Below are 21268 nucleotides of genomic sequence, written 5' to 3' on the forward strand. Positions count from 1 at the left end.
TTTTTTCTGCAACCTCTTGGCCGAAGAGATGGTAAAAAAAAAATACTTTGAAAAGTCTCTGACGATCCCAGCTGAGCTGCCTGATTGGCAGAGAGGCATTTATTAAAAAGCCTCTCCGATGATCCCAGCTGAGTTGCCTAATCGGCAGAGGCTTTTCAAAGCATTAGAAAAAATGTTTTGAAAAGTTAAAAAAAGAAAAGTTGGCCACGCCCACCCAGTCACATTACCCACCACCACCAAGCCACGTCCACAGAACTGGTAGTAACACATTTTACATTTCACCCCCCCGGTGTGGAATGAATGAAGGATCCCTCATCAACCTACATCAGCCTTCTCTCAACACAGCACCTTCCAAAAAGTTTAGAATGACTTTTATTTAATTTTTATTCAACTGCAAGGGCATTTCCGGATATGGTTTTTAAAAAAATCAAAATGGGAGCCACAAAGATCAGAAGGAAGGTCCACAACCAGATAAAAAGCAGCCCAATCTTTGCACTGTTGTATTTGATTGCACTCGACTTTCACAACTATCCATGCAGACACTGCTGATGGTTTAATGAGAAGAAGAACTAGGGGAGATATGATAGCAGTGTTCCAATATCTCAGGGGCTGCCACAAAGAAGAGGGAGTCAAGCTATTCTCCAAAGCACCTGAGGGCAGGACAAGAAGCAATGGGTGGAAACTAATCAAGGAGAGAAGCAACCTAGAACTAAGGAGAAATTTCCTGACAGTTAGAACAATTAATAAGTGGAAGCACTTGCCTTCAGAAGTTGTGAATGCTCCAACACTGGAAGTTTTTAAGAAGAGGTTGGATAACCACTTGTCTGAAGAGGTGTAGGGTTTCCTGCCTGAGCAGGGGGTTGGACTAGAAGACCTCCAAGGTCCCTTCCAACTGTCAACCCTGAAGTGAACCTTAAGGTGGGGTTTTGTAGCCGAAACATAAAAGTTTTCCTGTGGGAACCAAGGACGTTTTCACAGGTGGTTGTGGCCAAAAACGGCCGGAAAAAAGGGTCTGAAAATGGCCTGAAAACAGCCTGAAAATGTCCCAAAAAACAGCCTGAAAACAGCCCAAAAAGGTTCAAAAATGGCCTGAAAACAGCCCAAAAAACAGCCTGAAAACAGCCAAATATGGTCCAAAAATTGGCTGAAAACAGTCCAAAAACAGCTAAACATGGCCCAACAAACAGGCCGAAAAATGGGCAGGGGAGGGGCCAGCCAGTGGTGGGATTAGCCCCAACCGGCTGAATCCTACCTGTGCCTTTGAGGCTGGGTGTGATGAGTGACATCACCCACCCAGTCACCTGACCAACAGGCCATGCCTACTCAGCTAGAGAACCGGTGGTTAAGTTATTCAAGTCCCACCACTGCCTGTATCTGTCCTGTTGTTATTGCAGTTTCTGAAGTGTGACTTGGTTAAAATATAGACAGAATATCAGAAGTTGCCTTTAAGCTTAACGCATTTGTTCAGCTGAATAAAGACAGACCCTTTTACAGAAAGGAAGCCCCGAGCAACAAGTAGTCCACCCAGCAAAGCTGGCAAACGGTAGATACAGAAGTCATCCAGGAAGGCTGGCACACGATAGATAAGATAAGAAGAAGCAGAAATAGCTCAAATAGCTACTGGTAAGCACGTCCTTGGTACTTTTGGGTGGTCCCTTAAGGACACTGGATGTTCTTAGGTGTCTTAGGACACTGGGTGCTCATCTTGGCAATCTTTCATGGTCTTGAAGGTTTGCAGAGATAATGGAGCCATCTGCACATACACACCTTCTATGCTTTCTACAGATTCCTAATCAACGCTTTGTTCCCAGTGTGGGATACAGGCAGAGGTGGGTTTCAGCAGTTCTGACCAGTTCTGGAGAACCAGTAGTGGAAATTTTGAGTAGTTCAGAGAACCGGTAGTAAAAATTCTGACTGGCCCCACCCACATCTATTCTCTGCCTCCCGAGTCCCAGCTGATTGGGAGGAAATGGGGATTTTGCAGTATCCTTTCCCCTGGAATGGGGTAGGAATGGAGATTTTACAGTATCCTTCCCCTGCCACGCCCACCAAGCCATGCCCACCAAGCCATGCCACGCCCACCAAGTCACACCCACAGAACCGATAGTAGAAAAATTTGAAACCCACCACTGGATACAGGTAATCCTCAATTTACAACCACAATTGAGCCCAACATTTCTGTTGCTAAGTGAAACATCTGTTAAATGAATTTTGCCCCATTTTACAATGTTTCTTTTTTTTTTTGCCACAGTTGTTAAGTGAATCACTGCAGTTGTTAAATTAGTATCACGGTTGTTAATGAATCGGGCTTCCCCATTAACTTTGCTTGCCAGAAGGCTGCCAAAGGGGAATCACCTGATCCCGGGACTCTGTAACCATCATAAATTTGAGCCAGTTGCCATGCATCCAAACTTCGATCTCCTGACTATTGGAATGCTGCAGTGGTTGTAAGTGTGAAAAACTATTGTAAGCCAATTTTTTCAGTGCCGATGTAACTTTGAACCAGAGGTGGGTTGCCCCCCGGTTCGCACCGGTTCTATAGAACCGGTAGTAAAACCGACGGGAGGCTCCGTCCACTGACCCCGACGTCATCAAAACGCTTCTGTGCTTGCACAGAAGAGTGCGCAGCCCCGCTGCGAACCAGTAGTAAAGGTAAGTAGAACCCACCCCTGCTTTGAATGGTCACTAAATGAACTGTTGTAAGTCGAGAACTACCTGTGTGTTTCTCCAGGAGGAGAAAAATAATGTCTCAGACAATAGTGGCAAACAGCTGATCAAAAAACAGTCATTTTTTTTTCCTCTGGCTGCCTAGGTTAATAGAGCTAAATTTTGAATTTCTGAATGAAATTTCCACTAGTACAGGTAGTCCTCGACTTACGACCACAATTGAGCCCTGCTGTTAAGTGAGGCATTTGTTATGTGAGTTTTGCCCTATTTTACGACCTTTCTTGATCCAGTTGTTATATGAATCCCTGCAGTGGATAAGTTAGTAACCCGGTTGTTAAGCAAATCTGGCTTGCCCATTGACTTTGCTGTCAGAAGGTCGCAAAAGGGAATCACGTGATCCCTGGATGCAGCAACGGTCATAAATGCGAACCAGCACTTGAATTTTGATCACATGATCATGGGGATGCCGCAAAGGTTGTAACTGTCACGTTTTTCAATGCCGTTGTAACTTTAAACGAACTGTTGTAAGTTGAGGTCTACCTATATTCTTTCACCTGGAGGCAAAGCCTGCAAGGCTATTAATACTGGTGACCTGTCCCTTGCTTTAAATTCTATTTTAAAACAAGTGGTTCACCTGTGCTTGTAACGCTTAAAATAATCTCGCTAATAGCAGTGAGTCTTATGGGTGTCTATCCAGAAGGAAGGCCCTCCGGCTCAGTTCCAGATAAAAAGTCCCAGATTGCAGCTTTCAAGGCTGTTTCATTATGTTAGGATCAAATACTAAGGCTCTTTTCTCCAAGCGGTGAGATACTTATATCAAAGGCCAAGCAGATAGAGATAAGGAAAGGGTAAGGCATTATTTTCTGCCGGCAATTAACTCACTTGTCTTGGGATTCCATCTTTATTTGTTCTAACTGTAATCCATCTTGCTTTTATAGACTGGAATGAAAGGTGGAATTTTCAGCAATCTGCTATTCAGATCTGCCTTCCAGGGGTGCTGAACTACAGCTCCTGCACAGGGGCAAGTGGTCAAAAAAGTCAAAATGGTACCCATAACCGGGCAGCGTGAAATAACTATACTAGTCTCCCTTTATTTCTTTGTCAGTAAATTTAAATTTAAACATAACTGGGTAATTAAAGCCATGCCTCTTATTTTTTTATATGTGGCACACATGCAACGGACTTTAAAAGGTGCAGGGCACTGATCACACCATTACAACCATCATCTTGCAAATGCTCAGATCAGGGGTGAATTTCATTTATCTTCCCTATCAGTTCGCAAATGTGCGCGCGCCCTTGTCAGCGCATGCGTAAAGTCTTCTGTGCATGCGCAGAGGCTTAAAATCATCGCAAAAAAGTGACATCATGACGTCCGCGCGGGTGGGCAGAGCCTCCCACAGCCGCCGCTACCAGTTTGTCCAAGTTGGATAGAACCGGTTGAATTTCACCCCTGGCTCAGATGCTCACAACCTCCACCTTGCAAATGCTCAGCTCCGTAATATTGCTTGAGACTGGCAGGGCTGGTTCAGACCTCTAGGAATTGTTCTGCAACACCTGAAGAGTGCCACAGGTACCTCACTTGCAATGTTGAGGCTAATTTATTGGATGATGGCAATGATGGCGGACCTAGAGAGACTGCGTGACCAGCAGGAGAGGGCGTGGCCAGCATCAGGCGAGACGGTGTGGATTCTGGGTCTCCAGGAGAACACCGATATCCTAACTGATTTTGGGGATCCCCAGGGATCATAGCTGTCTTGTGGAGACAGGGAAGAAAGAAGACACTGGCTGACATGGATAGGGAATGAGCAAGTTCCCTGAAGTGCTGGCTTTAGTCTTTGACCCTTCGGTGAAGGAAGGCAGCCAGACACCAACTATTCAGTGATGGGTTTCAAAATTTTTTACTACTGATTCTGTGGGTGTGACTTGGTGGGCGTGGCGTGGCTTGGTGGGCGTGGCAGGGGAAGGATACTGTAAAATCTCCATTCCCACCCCATTCCAGGGGTAGGTTACTGCAAAATCCCCATTTCCTCCCGATCAGCTGGGACTCGGGAGGCAGAGAATAGATGTGGGCAGGGCCAGTCAGAATTTTTACTACCGGTTCTCCGAACTACTCAAAATTTCCGCTACCGGTTCTCCAGAACTGGTCAGAACCTGCCGAAACCCACCTCTGCAACTATTCCCAAAAACACACCTCATTCCTGTGTGATTTTCTGAGGCTATGGAGGCCATGCGAGAATGGTGTGCGTTCTCACATGGCCTCCAGACCCTCTGAAATTTGGGAGGGAGGCCCATGCTTTCAAGTGGCCTCTGGAGCCTCTTAAAATGAGAATGGGATGTGTGTTTGCACCGTTTTTGCAAGGCGGCAGAGACCGTGAAAGAGCATTCTCTGAAGCAGGGCTGCATGCAACCCAGAGTAGTCTAGAGCAGGTGTCTCCAACCTTGGCAACTTTAAGACTTGTGGACTTCAATTCCCAGAATTCCTCAGCCAGCAAAGCTGGGAGTTGAAGTCCACAAGTCTTAAAGTTGCTAAGGTTGGAGACACCTGCTCTAGAGCAGTGGTCCCCAACCTTTCTGGCTTGGCAGCCCAGTGGTGAGAGGGGAAAGATGGGATGGTTCTGTGTGAGTAGCAGGCGTGTACACTTGCACAAGCAACCACCGCTTGAATAAATGGAGCTTTTGCATGTGTGCTCGTCCGCCACTCGCACGGCCTAGTTCAGAATGGGCTACGGCCTGGAAGTAGGCCACAGCCTGGAGGTTGAAAACCTCTGGTCAAGAGTAGACTAGGGACCTTAGGGAACTGTCCTAATAGATCAAACTGTTAAAACTGTGGTAGAAAAATCATACTTTTCCTACTTGTAGGATTCTGTTAACGTAGCCTGACAATAAAGTAGAATTAGTTCATCTAGTCCAGAGATGGTATTCAGCCGGTTCGAACTGGTTCAGGCGAACCGGTAGTGGTAACCTGCAGGTGGGCCCAACGCGCCCACCCACCCGGGCGCAATCCCGTCCTATGTTGCTGTGTTTTTGATGCTGCACGCCTGTGCGGACAGCATGCGTGAATTGCTGTGTTGTTTGACATCGCACACATGTGCGGATGGCACGCGCAAGTGAATTGCTGTGTTTTGTGATGCCGCACGCGCTCACATTTTCGGTGCTGGGCGAACCGGTTGCTACAGTACGTGAAGCCCATTTCTGATCTGTCTGGTATATAGGTAGCCCTGTGACTTACAACCACAACCGAGTCCGAAATTTTTGTCGCTAAGCAAGATGGTCGTTAAGTGAGTTTTGCTTCATTTTCCAGCCTTTCTTGCCTCGGTTATTAAGTGAATCACTTACAGTTGTAAATTAATAACACAGTTGTTAAGTGAATCCGGCTTTCCCATTGACTTTGCTTGCCGGAAGGTCGCAAAAAGGGAATCGCGTGACCCGGAGTCACTGCAATCAGCATAAATCCATGCCAGGTGCCAAGCGGCCGAATTTTTGATCATGTGACCATGGCGATACTTCAATGGTCATTAAGTGTGAAAATGGTCGTAAGTCATTTTTTCAATGCTGTACGAATGCTCACTACACAAGTTGAGGACCAGATGTACTGGGGGAGGAGGGGGGCTGACGTATGTGCCCTGTAGCTCTGACTCTTTCCTAGGTAGAATTAGAATAACAGAATTGGAAGGGACCTTGGAGGTCTTCTAGTCCAACCCCCTGCTTAGGCAGGAAATCCTACACTACTTCGGACAAATGGTTATCCAATCTCTTCTTAAAAACTTCCGGTGTTGGAGCATTCACAACTTCTGGAGGCAAGTTGTTCCACTGATTCATTGTTCTAACTGTCAAGAAAATTCTCCTTAGTTCTAGGTTGCTTCTCTCCTTGATTAGTTTCCATCCATTGCTTCTTGTCCTGCCCTCAGGTGCTCTGGAGAATAGCTTGACTCCCTCTTCTTTGTGGCAACTCCTGAGATATTAGAACATTGCTATCATGTCACCCTAGTCCTTCGTTTCATTAAACTAGACATACCCAGTTCCTGCAACCGGTCTTCATACGTTTTAGCCTCCAGTCCCCTAATCATCTTGGTTGCTCTTCTCTGCACTCTTTCTAGAGTCTCCACATCTTTTTTACATCGTGGCGACCAAAACCGAATGCAGTTATTCTTGTGAGCCATAGAACTGACTCAGAGGCCACATGAGCAGAATTGTGGTTGAATGGGAGCTTTGCACTGTGGCCACAGCAATGAATGACACAATAGCACAGAAAAAGAACTGGAAATCGAAACAGGCAACAAATAGGTTTTCTGTTATGAGCTCTGCTTCCTGCAGTTTGCCTAGGCCCGAAGTTAGGGTGAGAGAGGTGAAATTGCGTTGCTATCTAAACCCAGCAATCTCTCTCACCTACTAGAGGTTCTAATGCTGTGTTGTAATCATCTGCATAACCTCTTATGTTTTCATAATCTGTGGTTAGCTAACAGGAATACATCTAGTTTTGTAAATGTATCAGAAGCTGTTGTGATTCACCCCACCCTCAAAGAAAGCTGTGTCAAAAACCAAAGTGCATCTCAGTTAGTGAACGGATGTATGCCAATTTGGGGCTGCACAAAATCATAAAATTGCCACCTTCCAGGGCTTGTAAAGTACTGTAAAATACTGAGAAAATATTGCACAATTGCTGGTTCCCCCCCACCCCTTCTATTGTCCAGCCTTCCGAAATGAGATCTCTGTGAACTTGCACATAAATAATATGCATGCCCTGAAATCTTAAATATACTGTTTAGAGAAATAACCAATACACAGAAAACCCCAAATAATGCTGCAATGTGAAATAACAAAACACAGCCCTCTCCAAAGAACAAGAAAATGTAAAGAAAAAGTTAACAAGTACTTAGTGTTAACAAAGAATTATTAGATGAATTCCACTGTTGTACGACCTGAAGGACCAAGTTAGGGACAGATTATCGTAGAGATAATTTATTTGTATGATAGCTAGGAGTCGAAAACTAATTGATGGCACATAATCAATTAGCAGAATTGTTAATACTTAATTATCAACACTCTGGTTATGTTCATGAGCATAGATGAATGCAAATCTCCAACAGCGTACAATACATTAGAAACTAGTTGCAAAGCTGCTGTTAGCTTGAGAAAGTGTTTCTCTTCAGAAAATGTTTGTTTCTGAAGTTTGAGACATACTATTAAATCAGAACTGCAAAACTGTGTCTATGGTTCCTTTACTATACCATTATACCTACCTATTGCTGTATCTGCTGCCACCTAGTGGGTAAACTATTTCTTTTTCTTCTCCCAAAGGTGCTTTTTCAAAGGGCTACTGGACTTCGTTTTTCCTTGAAGACATTTCTCTTCTGATCAAGAAGCTTCTTCAGTTCTGACCTGAAGTCAGAACTGAAGATGCTTCTTGGATGAGAAGCAAAATATCTTCAAGGAAAAACAAAGTCCAGTTGTCTTTTGAAAAAGCACCTTTGGGACAACCATGACCCTGATGACTGAGAATCTCCATAGACATTCTTTTTCTTCTGTTCAATCGTGTCTGATACTTGAACATCGCCTGGACAAGTCCCTGCAGTTCTCTTGGCAAGTATATATATATATTTAAACGTGACTTGGGATGAGTGACTGACTCAGAGTCACCAACCCTGTGTTCTTGCCTAAGGTTGGACTAAAACTCACAGTCTCCTAGTTTTCTTTAAACAAATTGAGAATATTGAATAGAGGGCTCTCAATCCTTGTTTGCTGTTCCGTAAAGGTAAAAGTATCCCTCACACATATGTGCTAGTTGTTCTCAACTCTAGGGGGTGGTGCTCATCTCTGTTTCAAAGCCGAAGAGCCAGCGCTGTCCAAAGACGTCTCCGTGGTCATGGGGCCAGCATGACTAAACACCAAAGGCGCACGGAACACTGTTACCTTCCCACCAAAGGTGGTCCCTATTTTTCTACTTGCTTTTTTTACCTGCTTTCGAACTGCTAGGTTGGCAGAAGCTGGGACAAGTAACAGGAGCTCACCCGGTTACACAGCACTAGGGATTCGAACTGCTGAACTGCCAACCTTTTGATCGAAAAGCTCAGCATCTTAGCTACTGAGCCACCACCTCCCTTGTTTTCTATTCCCTAAAAATCTATTCCCTAGATTTTCTATATTGACTGATTTTTTTAAAAAAAATATTTTAATAAGAGGTAAACAAATTGGAAGCTAACATGTTTCAAAGCAAATATAATTTACTGTTTTGCAAGAGTAATCTTGGGTCCCCTTAAAAGCACCACTAAGACAGTAGAAATATCAGGAGGGTGAAGGAGGGGGAGTTAATTTCCAGGTAAAATACTGTGTTTCAGTGGATATGCCCTCCATGAGGGAAAAAGGCCATTTTTGTAAATAGAGAAAAAAATCCATTTTGACACCTTGGTGAGGACACCCCTGCTAACACATGTATGTATGTATGTATGTATGTATGTATGTATGTATGTATGTATTTAATATTTATGTCACCTATTTCTCCTATAAGGTAACTCTGGAAAGCTTACAAATTACACAAGTAGAAAAATAATTAAAATATTAAAACATTAAAACTACATGGATTAAGATTTTAAAACTATACTGAACCCAGAACTAAGAGACAGATGGGGTGGGGATGAAGTCTTCTTAATCCATCAGGCACCTCCAGCACTGAGCACCTGTCTTGGGAGCCCTTTTTTACGTATATCCTTTTGGGTATAATGTGGGCCTTTCAACCATCCTATGCGCTAGTACATTTTCCAAACCTAGCCCACTACGATTTAAACAAACCATAAGTGAGCAAATTAAAGTTTAGCACAATGTGTCAACACTGTAAAATGAGTAACACGTTGGAAAATAAAAATGAGGTTCAAGATTCCTGTATTTCAACACCAATAGTAACCCAATAAAGTAACATTATTATTTATTTTCAGAAGTCACTAAAAAAAAAAACCTGCAGTGAAACTTTTTTTTTTTTTTAAAGAGATGCTCGTTCAGACAATTGGAGTAAAGCACATTTGGAAAGGTACACAGTCTACGTCCTATTATTGCACTTATCTTTTTACAACAAGGCATTTAAAAATAATCTGAACACAAAGGACATATTTATAAAAACGACAGTGTTAATATACAACATCGTACTGGAAGTAATGTGTCGCAGTTTAAAAAAAAAAATCCCACACAGAATTGTGGCCTGTTTCATACAAAAGGGTAAGAGGCAGTGGTGTTGGCAGGAGAAGTAAAAAGAAGTCAAGATGGCAGCTGTAGCCCCACAAAGCCCCGCCCCCTTTTTTCATGCATTTTGATTGCTCGGTTGTGGAGGCCATTTTGACTCTTTTGACACACACCGCCACACTCCCTGGTTAAGAGGGAGTAGCAAACCCATGTTTGACTGTGGCTGACTGTCAGGTCCCATAAATGTTCCAAAGGTAGAAATTAACCTGCTAAGCGTCTAAGTTTGCTTTGTATAATCCATGTTTACAGTCTCCTCAATTGTGGCTTGGTTCTGAGTTCTCCCAACTTTCCATTGTGTTCCTGTACAATTTGCTTTTTCAATTAATTCCTACAAGGTGCCACTTTCTATGACATGATAAATATATATTCCACCCAGCGTCTGCGATATGCTAATTTCAGATCCCACTAATCCAAAATTATTATTATCAAGATGACAGCTCATCAGTAACAGGGACTGATAATTGATGTCTAGAGCAAGGTAAAAAAAAACAACAGCATTAAAAATAAAATTAATCATAACTTTTAAACGATATTCATTTTTTCACATAATTAACTTTTGTGTCTGGCAAACAGATGGACTTACACAGTCTGAATACACTCAGAATACCCTTGTCATGATTCCAAATTAATATTTATAAAATTACAATACATTAAGTTCACTTTTCATGTATACATCAAGTGACTGATGGCGAATTCGTACACGAAGCGTCTTAATTTAAAGCTGTCTTTAGCCTAACAATTTGGGAAAAAAACACAAGCATGCCCACAGTTCAATGGTAGACAACGTATCAGCCAGTGCTCAAATTTTAGCTGCCAGAGTGCTCTAACTTAAAATTATATCAGCACTACAAAGTACCAGAGTACCTTTGGCCATATTAGGCTACAGAATTTTGGGATTTGTAGTTCCTATGCTTCTGCGTGGCACTAGCGTGAGATAACTCACTCTTCTGACAGGAAAAAGAAAATGGAAATAGCAAGCTGAGGAAGATTTACAGACAGTGATTCTGAATTTAAATGTAGCATTTCTGTATAAAGATAGATAGTCCTTGACTTACAACCGGTTGCTTAGCAACTGTTTGAAGTTCTGATGGACTACCTGGGGGGAGTACTTATGATCTGAATGCAAAGCTTTGATGGTCAGCACCCCCCCCCCCCCGGTCATATGACTTTTCAAGAACTCCACCACCGGGCCACATTTATGGCCATTTGTGACCATTTATGACCATCCTGAGGTCACGTGATTGTGTTTTCTGATGGTTATTTTCTAAAAACCAGTGTTTACTTCTGTTTTTTGGCAAAAACAACCCATAGGAAGCCTTGGGTTCATTTAATGACCACACTGGTCACTTTACGACCATGGCATTTGGTCATGTGACCAATTCACTTTAGGACCACTGGGGAAGGAGGCGGAAGTATTTTATGGAAACTGGTCTTTTATACAAACATTAATATGGGAGCGGAAGTGGATGTTTAAGCTCCCTTCAGCCTCAGATTACAAACTGCTCCAATCCTCTGAGAGGAAAAGAACTGAATACAGAGATTCTGAAAAAAAACAAACTTCGCCTTTGCAGAAAACTCCTCTCAACCATTGATTGGTTGCAGAGCCCCAAGCTCCACCCTCTGCTGCCTGCCTAACCAATAGGGAAGGGACTGATCGTATAATGAGGCCTGGCCTTGCCAACCTCATTATAGTGATTTGTGGCCTACTAAGTCCTTTCCTGCAGAAAGTGAATAGGGCTGCGGAATACAATGGTGCTAATTGGTTGAAATGGTGATTTTTTTTTGATAGAGCTAGCAAGTTGGTGAGCTGTCTAAGGTGCTGGAAAATATACGACTTGAGTTAGGGGCTAACTAGATTAAATACTGTATGTCATACCAACAGGATTGCAATCCATTTGCAATCCATCTCCATTAAATGCATTTTTTTTCCTGAAAGCATTTCTCGTAAATGCCCATATGGATTGGGATCATCTGTAGGGGGTTCCCCAAAAGCCATGACAGAGACTGTGCTCGTGCAAAGCCCCGCCTCTTTTTAGGTACATCCTGATGCACATAAAAATGAGGTTTTGCTTGAATCCCATTGGTTGCAGCTGCCATTTTTTACTGTTTTCAGCCTCATCCTGTGAATATGTGGCTTCAAACAAATACACAAAATAAATCCACTCACCACAAGGGCGATATGGCTCGGTGTAGACGGGTCTGTCATAAATATAAATCTCATTTGGTGTTCAAAATCCGGAATTGAGGGTTTGATACTGACGTAGGAATTTAAGGCAACAGGAACAAGATATATATTTAATTAATTTCCAGTATTTATCATTTCCTTAAAAACTAATTCTCCCCCCCACAATTTATTTAAGGATTATCATACCGCTTTGTGCTGATACCTGCCTCTTCCCAACCACCTCCTCCCCACCCCCACAATCATCCTGGTTTATTTAAAAACAAGACAAAATAAAACCAGGCCAACCGCCTTTACATTTAGCTCTCTGCCTAAAATAATTTCTCCACTAAAATGATTTGTCAGGCATGTGCTTTGACTATGTGAGAAGTATTCAGAAGTAGTGCATGTGATACTGTGATGAAGTGTGTACATAAAAGTAATTTTTGTTCATTTTGAGATGGTGAACTAACACACACATTTTCCACAATCTAGAGGGAACACGTACAATCACACAGGATCTTTAACCGTCTATTTAAGAAACTGCTACCACAGAGGCACAAAAAACTGCTAAAACCAACATTTTAGAATAGAATTGGAAGTTATGGCCATGTAGAATTGAAATCCAGAAAACCCACATTTTCAGGCCAGGATTTATAATTCTTCTCTTTGTTTTGAAAGCCGCAGCAGGTGGCAGCACCTGGCAGATCTTCAAAAAAAGCCATGCAGTTCAGATCTGGTGATCTCTTACATGAGGAACAATCTGGAAATACAAGCTCTAGACTAGAAGGACTATGAAGTAAAAATGAAGTGGGTGACAGCAAATGATTTCATATCATTGCAAAAAAAAAACAAAAAACCCAAAAACAAACAAAAAACAATGGATACATGTATGTAGTAATCAGGAATAGAGCACAACTAAAATAATCTTCACTTTCATGACTGAAACCGTCTTATTAACTTGTTCCTTCCATTTCATCTCAGAAGTATTGAATGCGATTTTAGACAAATCAAGAGTACATTTCTTTAAAAATGCGATCTGGGTTTACTGCCTTATTTTAATAACGTGTATCTCCCTCAACATTAGGAAGATGCTAGACCCATTTTTCTAAAATTCCTCTAATTTAAATTCTAGAGGCCAATAACTGTGATTTTGAATGATAAACACTGAACATTATATTCCTACTAAACTGTCCTAGAAACACAACATTTGTTTCTAATTATATTTTCTCCCTGTATCTATTCTCCAATGTGCATATAGTGTCACATACAGATTTGGTGATTTAATGTTGACAGTTGAGACATTTTCATTAACATTTCCCAAGTCTTCAAAAAATTCTTACCTCCACAATAGAAAACACATATCCCTCCCCCCCCCCAGACATTCTCATTTTTTTTTTAAAACTAAAAGCATGCTGGATCCACAAAAGCAGCTGAAGTCAAAACTACCTGGTATATCTAGAAAACCCTTGCAGTCATCCATATTGGACAATTTCATCACTCAGTTTGAGTTACAAAATGTAAAAATTTCAGACAGACACATTCAAATCATTCAGACGTTTTAAAAGACACTCAGGTTTCCTAATACATAGTACGTTTCCCAATAAATAGTTATCGGTTTACAAAATTTACGGCAAATACTTCTCTTTGAGTGCTAAGAGTTTAAGAAGGACCATGAAAATGAGTTCATGGCTAAACCTGAGGTGTCCTTTGGGGGGGCGGGCAGTGGCTTCCAGATCAATATATGAAGCTGTCTTTCACCAAATCAGGCCACTGGTCCTTCTAAGCTAAGCATTTGTTGTTCAAGTTGGCAACAGCTCTTCTGGATCTTTGGCAAAATCCTTTTCCAGGTCTGCAGGTTCTGATATCCAAGACCGTTCAGTTGGAGATGCCCAGAACTGAATCTGAGAGCTTCATCTTCAGTGAGTTACAAATGCTGGGAACTATCACCCCGTGTGATGGAAATAAGATACCAAAACTCTTCATTGTAATAAGAAGAAACCAAATGAAATCCTATTTTTTGTTTGTTTGTTTGTTTCTTTGCCCCCTGTATTCTACCGAACCTTCCATAGAACCAATGCAAAATATTTTATTGTGCCGTCTTTGGCATTAAAAGCAAAAGACACAGAAAGCCATTGATTTAATTTATAAAATGCAGGGATCTCCCCCACCCCCCACCCCTATTGCTCTGGATTTGTATAGTTGGTATCAGCTATTCAGGCTACATGGCAGGTGCATTTTGCATCCAATCCTTCGTAGCCTTTTCATATCCTATGTTTCCCGCACTCCCTGGGTGTACTGAAGAGGGAGCAGCAGACCATAAACACAAAGCATTGCTTCTGAGTGCCTGTGGGAAAGACTGAGTAAGAATTCAGCAAGAAGGAAGAAATTATGCCACCTTCCGTGAGGGTGGAAAGAAAGATACCATTTGCAAAACAGGAACACATGAAACCAGTTCCTTGCTTAGGTCAGCTTTTATGAGCTGCTGCACCTCCTATCCTAGGGGTCTGCAACCTTAAACACTCAAAGAGCCATTTGGACCCGTTTCCCACAGAAAAGACAACACCGGGAGCCACAAAACCCTTCTTGTGCCTGACTATTTCTTGAGCAGCCACAAAACTAGCATATGTAGTTGAATTATAAATGTTCTGTTTTCTTCTGAAACTTTTCTTTCCTTGGATTTATCCATGGTTGGCCTACCAGGGGTTGAAAAGCTCAATAAATCGCGTGCTGGCGGGTGTTGCACATTGGCGGTTATGACGCATATTTTGAGTGACTGGGAGCCACAGCAGAGGGGTGAAAGAGCCACATGCGGCTCCAGAGCCACAGGTTGCTGACCCCTGTCCTATCCAGAGAATCACTGCATCCAGCAGCCACTGTGATGACTTGCGTTCCTTCGAAGTTCTGGTTTGTTTATCTTTTCTCCATGAACAAGTCGATTGCAATTAAGAGAACCAAACTGTGCCCATAGGCCCTCTAAGGAGGACCAAACGTGGGGTAGCTGCCTGACCATATTGACACTCAACACCAGTTTTGCAAATGTATCGTGATGCTTCTCGGCTGATTAAACCATTCTGACCTAGGAGAATAACATCCCAGATACCACCATTCCGGCTCCTGGCAAACAAAACTGGTTAAGGTTGTGCTCAAAAGGGAAGCGGAACTCAGGGGTTGGGTTCCGTCATTCTGGCGGCCGATGCTTCCTGATCAGCAGGTGAATGGGCCCCTCTGGGACAGACTTGATGATGTTCCACGCATCGTAGTGCATGAGTCCAAGCAAGGATTTTCCTCCAATCGCAAGAATTTCATCACCCGCTTCCAGTTTTCCAGCTTGTTCAGCAGCACCACCTGTTGGCAGAAACATCACAGTGCAGATTGGTAGAAACACTGAAAAATATGCATTATTTCTAGAGTTAAAACACAGCTAGTTCCTCAACATACAACAGTTCATTTAGTGATCATTCAAAGTTACAACGGCACTGGAAAAAGGTGAGTTATGACCATTTTTCACAGTTACAACCTTTTCAGCATCCGTATGATCATGGAATCAAAATTCAGACGCTTGGAAAGCTGGTTCATATTTACGACCATTGCTGGGTCCCAGGGTCATGTGATACCCTTTTGTGACCTTCTGAAAAGCATAGTCAATGCAGAAGTCAGATTCACTTAACAACTGCATTATTAATTTATCAGCTGCAGGGATTCACTTAACAGCTGGGGTGAGAAAGGTCGTAAAATGAGGCAAAACTCACTTAACAAATATCTGGCTTAACAACAGAAATGTTGGGCTCAATTGTAGTCGTAAATCGAGGACTACCTGTACAGTACATTACAGTTCATGTACAAAAACCTCTATAGGCTATTTTCTTTGAAAGATGCACCGAGCATTTTGTTCTGACCCAGCCTTAGCAAATAATGATAAGCCACTTACTCACGAGTAAAAACAAAGCCCTTTTCAAACAGGGTAGGGACAGTCTTTTATTCGTGTGGATAAACAAAAAAGCCAAACATATTTAGTCCCAACAAACCTGGGTTTATTTTATTTATTTATTTTATTATTTTATTTTATTGAATTTCTATACCGCCCTACTCCCGAAGGACTCAGGGCGGTGCACAGCCATGAAATAAAACACATAGATATACAAAATTTAAAATCGAATAAAATGAATTAAATAAATTTGGCTGAATTAATACCCATAATTTAAAATACCCATATTTTAAAATACATTAAAAAATTTAAAATTTACACTTAAAAGGGAGAAGATTTAGGCGAGGCCAGCTTGATGAAATAAAAGCGTCTTCAGCTCGCGGCGGAAGGTGCGCAGATCCAGAATCCTCCGTATCTCTGGGGGGAGCTCATTCCAGATCGTCGGTGCCCCCACAGAGAAGGCTCTCCCCCTAGGGGCCGACAGCCGACATTGTTTGGCCGACGGCACCTGGAGGAGCCCCTCTCTGTGGGAGCGTACTGGTCGGTGGGAGGCTGTTGATGGTAGTAGGCGGTCCCGTAAGTAACCAGGTCCTAAGCCATGGAGCGCTTATCCAAGAAATCCGAATTGCTTGCTGTATACTAGAAACGAACGGTTGTCTGCAACAACCGGCCATTCCCAAACCCCCACTATTTATTTCCCAGCCAGGGAAGGACTGGCTAGCATCCATGTCTGCCTCTCCCTGAGAGCCGGCTTATTGCTTTCCGTTGTTCTCCTCTCCTTTCCACTCTGCGCATACGCGCATCTCAGATGGGCCCCATCTGTTCCTCCCCCTCACTCAGCTCAGGCCCTGAAGACAGCTGCCTCTCCACCTGGGGGAGGAAGGAAGGCCCCAGCTCTGCCTCTGTCTCTAATGCTGTTTCCTTGTCAGAGCCTGTTGTGATCTGCCAGCAGCCTGTGGAGCTGACAGCGGAGTCGGACAGTGAGGAGGCTGGGGAGGAACATGGGCCAATTCTGGAGTCTGGGGAAGGGCTCTGCATCGGAGGCAGAGATGGGGCCAGGGCCATCTGGGAGTTATGCGTGGACTTCGGAGCCTTCAAAGTCGGACATCAGAGAGCCAGAGGAACAGGAGGAGCCTGTTCCTAATGCGCGCATGCGCAGAGCTGCCAGCAGGCAAGAACAGTTAAAACTAAAGGGACGACTCGGGAGTAAGGCCTGGAGGTGATTGGCCCCTCCCATAAGGCTTAAAAGAGGAACAAAGGCACGTGGGCCCTTTGCAGGAAAGCAACGTTGTTAATTCTGTTCCCAGTCGGCATCTCTGTTTGATTCTGGACTCTGTGTGGCTTTGCCAAGTAGGTCTTTGGCAGTGTGTCAAGGGAAATAAAGGTTGGTGATTATCCCAAAGGACTTCTCCCAAAGGACTTTTTGCAACTAATTAGGACAGCTGTGAATGAACGTAATTCACAGCTGTTGCAATAAAAGAGGTTTTTGGGACTACTCGTGTGTTTTAATGACTCAGGAAGCCTAGATCACAACAGAGCCTTCCAAAGGCTCCGAAGCTGGCCCAGGCTCTCCCTCAACTTCCTCCTTGTCTGACTCTGCTGCTAGCTCTGCTGGCAGCCGATAGGCCACAACACATTTCTGATAAACAGGGTGACGAAAATGACATAGAGAAAGCAGATTAGGAATTGGCTGGTCTGTTGAGTGAGATCTAATCAAGCTGGAATTTTGAACAGTACAACTATCAGGAAGTGATTCCAGAGTGCATCCTTTTGTTAATGCTGACATCAATATTTTGTTTGGGTAGGGGGAGAGGTCTCCTTTTTTGATTCTGCAAAAGCTATGCAGGAAATTTGTGCCCTAAATAGGGCACGTTCAGACTTGCAAAGAGGGCAATGCATTTTCTTTAGTGGAGGAAAAAACAGGATTTTCAGAAAACGGTCCAAGTTACCTTTAAAAATTCTTTTGATCAGCAAAGGTCTGTCTCCAGATACTGAAGCTTTCCCACCATCCAGACTGAAACCCAAGCCAGCAGAAGTCTTCAAAAGTTCAACACAAATGGCCCCATTCAGGTCTCCGCTTGGACCTTTGGAGAGAGAAAGAAAAAAAAAATTCAGAAAAAAACCTCGCTCTTATGATCAAATATAGGTTAATCATCTATAAGAGGTCATACTACAGAGAGCACAAAACAGACTTGACAGTACACCAGAAGCACGTCTGGTTTTCCAAATCTTTGGAAAGTATAAATCATATTTTGCAGTCATTCCTTCCTTATGTTATTTCTATTTTTGAAATGGAGAGCAGACCATCGGAGACTTCATTTTTAGCTGTGGCAGCAGGGCTCCAGCAATGCTGTCGGAATACTTGAACTTGGATTATACGAACGCATATAAATCTAAATGTCTCTGGGAGTAAAATGTTCGTATTTATTATCTGATTTATAAACCAAAAGCTGAGAGCCACTGTCAGATGTCCAACGGCCCTGGGTGAAAATCTAGCAGTTCGGTTCTGGATTTGGCCTGAAAGATTTAAGCATCTCCCTATTTTTTCAAAGGATTATCTGGATACTAAAGGATTCCAATTGACAATTGAATGTATTTTCAAATTTTCACCTACTCCATCCAAAAGTTTATAACTGGAGTATGAGTCCTACGGGGGCAGCTCTCCCCACCACTGCTTAAGAGAGTAGAGGGGTCGGTGAATTCATTTCATACCCTACTTAACCAGGGGTGGGCTTCAAAAATTTTAGCAAGGGATTCTCTGCCTGGTTGGTGAGTGGGTGGGCATGGCCATGGTGGGCGTGACCTAGTTAGCCTCCTGCACCACCGCAGGGGGTGGGGGTGTTTTTGTCCTCCCCGGGCTCCGAAGGCTTTCCTTGAGCCTCCGGAGGGCGAAAACAGCCTCCCCAGGCTCCGAAGGCCCTCCATTTCTGGCTTTCCTGAACTTCCGGTAGGCCCGTTTTCCACCCACCCCGAGCCACCACGCACACCCTGCAGTTACCTGCATCCAAAACAGGCCATATGGGGACTCCTGGGAGGGGAGGCCAGCCAGGAGTGGGATTTGGGGGTCCTCCGAACTGCACAGAATCTTAGCTAGAGGTTCTCCCGAACCCTTGCAAACCCCCAGCAGCCCACCCCTGTACTTAACCCATATTGTACAGTACCTGCTTCACTTCCTGTGGCTGTAGCCACCAAAGTTGGCCTATCCGAAGTAGGCATTTCATTGCTCCGAGGAGGCATCCTTCCTCTGTCTTTCTCCTTCTTGATGACCACGATGGCATATTTATGGAGCCTGGCCTGATGGAGCGCGTTGAGGACATCCCCATGGACAGAACCCGCCAAACAAGTGCCATTGATAGAAAGAATGAGGTCACCACGGTGAATTTTCCCTTCCTGGGAAGCCACCCCTTTGGAAAACACCCGATGGACCTTCAAGAAGACACATTAGGATGAAGATTGTCAATGGATCAAAGAACTGTTAGCAGATTTTAAAGCTTATCCTTTTCTCAGTTTAACTACCGGTAATTGATTTGTGAGTGCCTTCGAGTCAGTCTTGGCTCTTGGCAACTCTTGGACAAGACCCTGCAGCTTTCTTAGCAATATTTCAGAAGTGGTTTGCCATTGCCTGCTTCTTAGGGCTGAGAAACAGTGATTGGCCCAAAGTCACACAGCTGGCTTTATGCCCAAGGTGAGACTAGAACACTTGGCCTCCTGGTTTTCTAAAAATCTTCACGTGAACAGAAGTTCAGTAATGGTGCCTTTTGAACTGTTGGAAGAAATGTGAGATAATATCCAATTTAACAAAATCTGGCTCCTATTATTAAGAATCCCGGCTGTAGAATTTCATTTGTCAATTTACTAAGAAATATAAAAGACCCAATCTAGGGCAAAGCAAATGTTAAAGAAACAACGGCATCTTGAATGATCAGCTGGTTAAAAACGAAGGCCAATAAATCTAGTGAATATGTAAATTGGCAGCCCCATTTATTATGGAAAACTTCCCTGATACTGTTAATTAGAGACATAGTTTTTGGAAGCCGACCATCATGTATTTCAAAAGGTTAAAAAAAGGTAAAGGTAAAAGTTTCCCCTGTCCAGTTGTGTCCAACTCTAGGGCATGGGGCTCATCTCCGTTTCTTCGTAAGGGAGCCAGAGTTGTGCGAAGACATTTTCTGTGGTCATGGGGCCAGTTTGGTTATATGCCAAAGATGCACAGAATGCTGTTATCTTCCCACCAAAGTGGTACCTATTAATCTACTCTCATTTGCATGTTTTTGAACTGCTAGGTGGGCAGGAGCTGGGGCAAGGAACGGGAGCTCACATTCTTGTGTGGTGCTTGGGCAGGGGTAGGCTCCTGGGGGTTCCACAGGGTTCGGGCAATCCTCTAGCCAAGGATCGCCAGGGTTCAGCAAACCCACAAATGCCATCCCTAGCCACGCCCACCCTACCCCTCGCACTCCACCCCTCCCCTCCCAGGAGTCTCCAAGCGGCCTGTTCATATTCCAGGTAAGTGCAGGGGCTGCACGGTGGGGCTGGGAGGTCAAAAACTGGGCCTACCGGAGCGACCTTGTTTTCGCTCTCCCGGAAGCTCAAGGAAAGCCTCCGGAGCCTGGGGAGGGCGAAAAACGCCCCCCCCGCCATGGTGCAGGTGGCCAACTAGGCCACGCCAGCCCAGCAATGGGGCAGCAAACCCATTGCTAAAGGATCGGTGCCTTTAACCTCTGAGCCATTGCACTCCTGTGGACTAAACAACTGGAGCTACCTAAGGGCCAATCTAGGCTAGCCTTCTGTCCTTGGAGAAGCTTCCAAGCCAGGCATAATACAGAGAGCAAAGGAATGCATTCTCTTGCCCAAAGGGTACCAACTCATAGTGAAACAGACCAAACCACCTGCCCCATTCTCAAATAGCTACACAATGGAGATGAATTTGATCATGTGAGCCAAGTCTCCGTGGAAGTTGATGGAAAGATAATATAGCACTCTGTAGGAATGTCAGCCAAACTCAGAACCAAATGCTTCTAAATGTTTAAAACAGATGCTTCTTGTAATATTTTTGAGCCAAATTCCTGAGACAGATACACACTTTTTTGGAAGATGATTTTGAGTGGAAAGGGGAAAACGGGGGGGGGGGGAGGTGCATTTTGGGGTAACAAGATTCTTTGCTCCAGAAAAATGATGCTCTTTGCCTCGTTCAAGGGCAGAAATTATGCAGTTTGCCTCCAGGCTGGTTTGAAGATTTCTCCATTTACTTCCAGCAAAGGGAAATACCAGAGGAAATCCCAAAA

General features: G+C 43.7%; 1 protein-coding gene across 7 annotated transcripts in view; it reads right to left on the bottom strand.

Annotated features, from left to right (window-relative positions):
• Nucleotides 1-9569: 9569 nt before the first annotated feature.
• PDZD2 (PDZ domain containing 2) overlaps nt 9570-21268 on the bottom strand; it is a 324153-nt gene continuing 312454 nt past the window's right edge. For all 7 annotated transcript variants that reach the window (XM_034442438.3, XM_034442437.3, XM_087885630.1 and 4 more), the window contains 3 exons: nt 19148-19412; nt 17936-18070; nt 9570-15406 (listed from right to left, as the gene is read on the bottom strand). In XM_034442438.3, the coding sequence (XP_034298329.2) occupies nt 15240-15406; nt 17936-18070; nt 19148-19412 (567 nt within the window). In that variant the 3' untranslated portion in view covers nt 9570-15239. The remainder of the gene's footprint in view (nt 15407-17935; nt 18071-19147; nt 19413-21268) is intronic.

The sequence above is a fragment of the Pantherophis guttatus genome, chromosome 2 (assembly GCF_059756535.1).
Source record: "Pantherophis guttatus breed Tessera chromosome 2, ASM5975653v1, whole genome shotgun sequence".
Classification (NCBI taxonomy): domain Eukaryota; kingdom Metazoa; phylum Chordata; class Lepidosauria; order Squamata; family Colubridae; genus Pantherophis; species Pantherophis guttatus.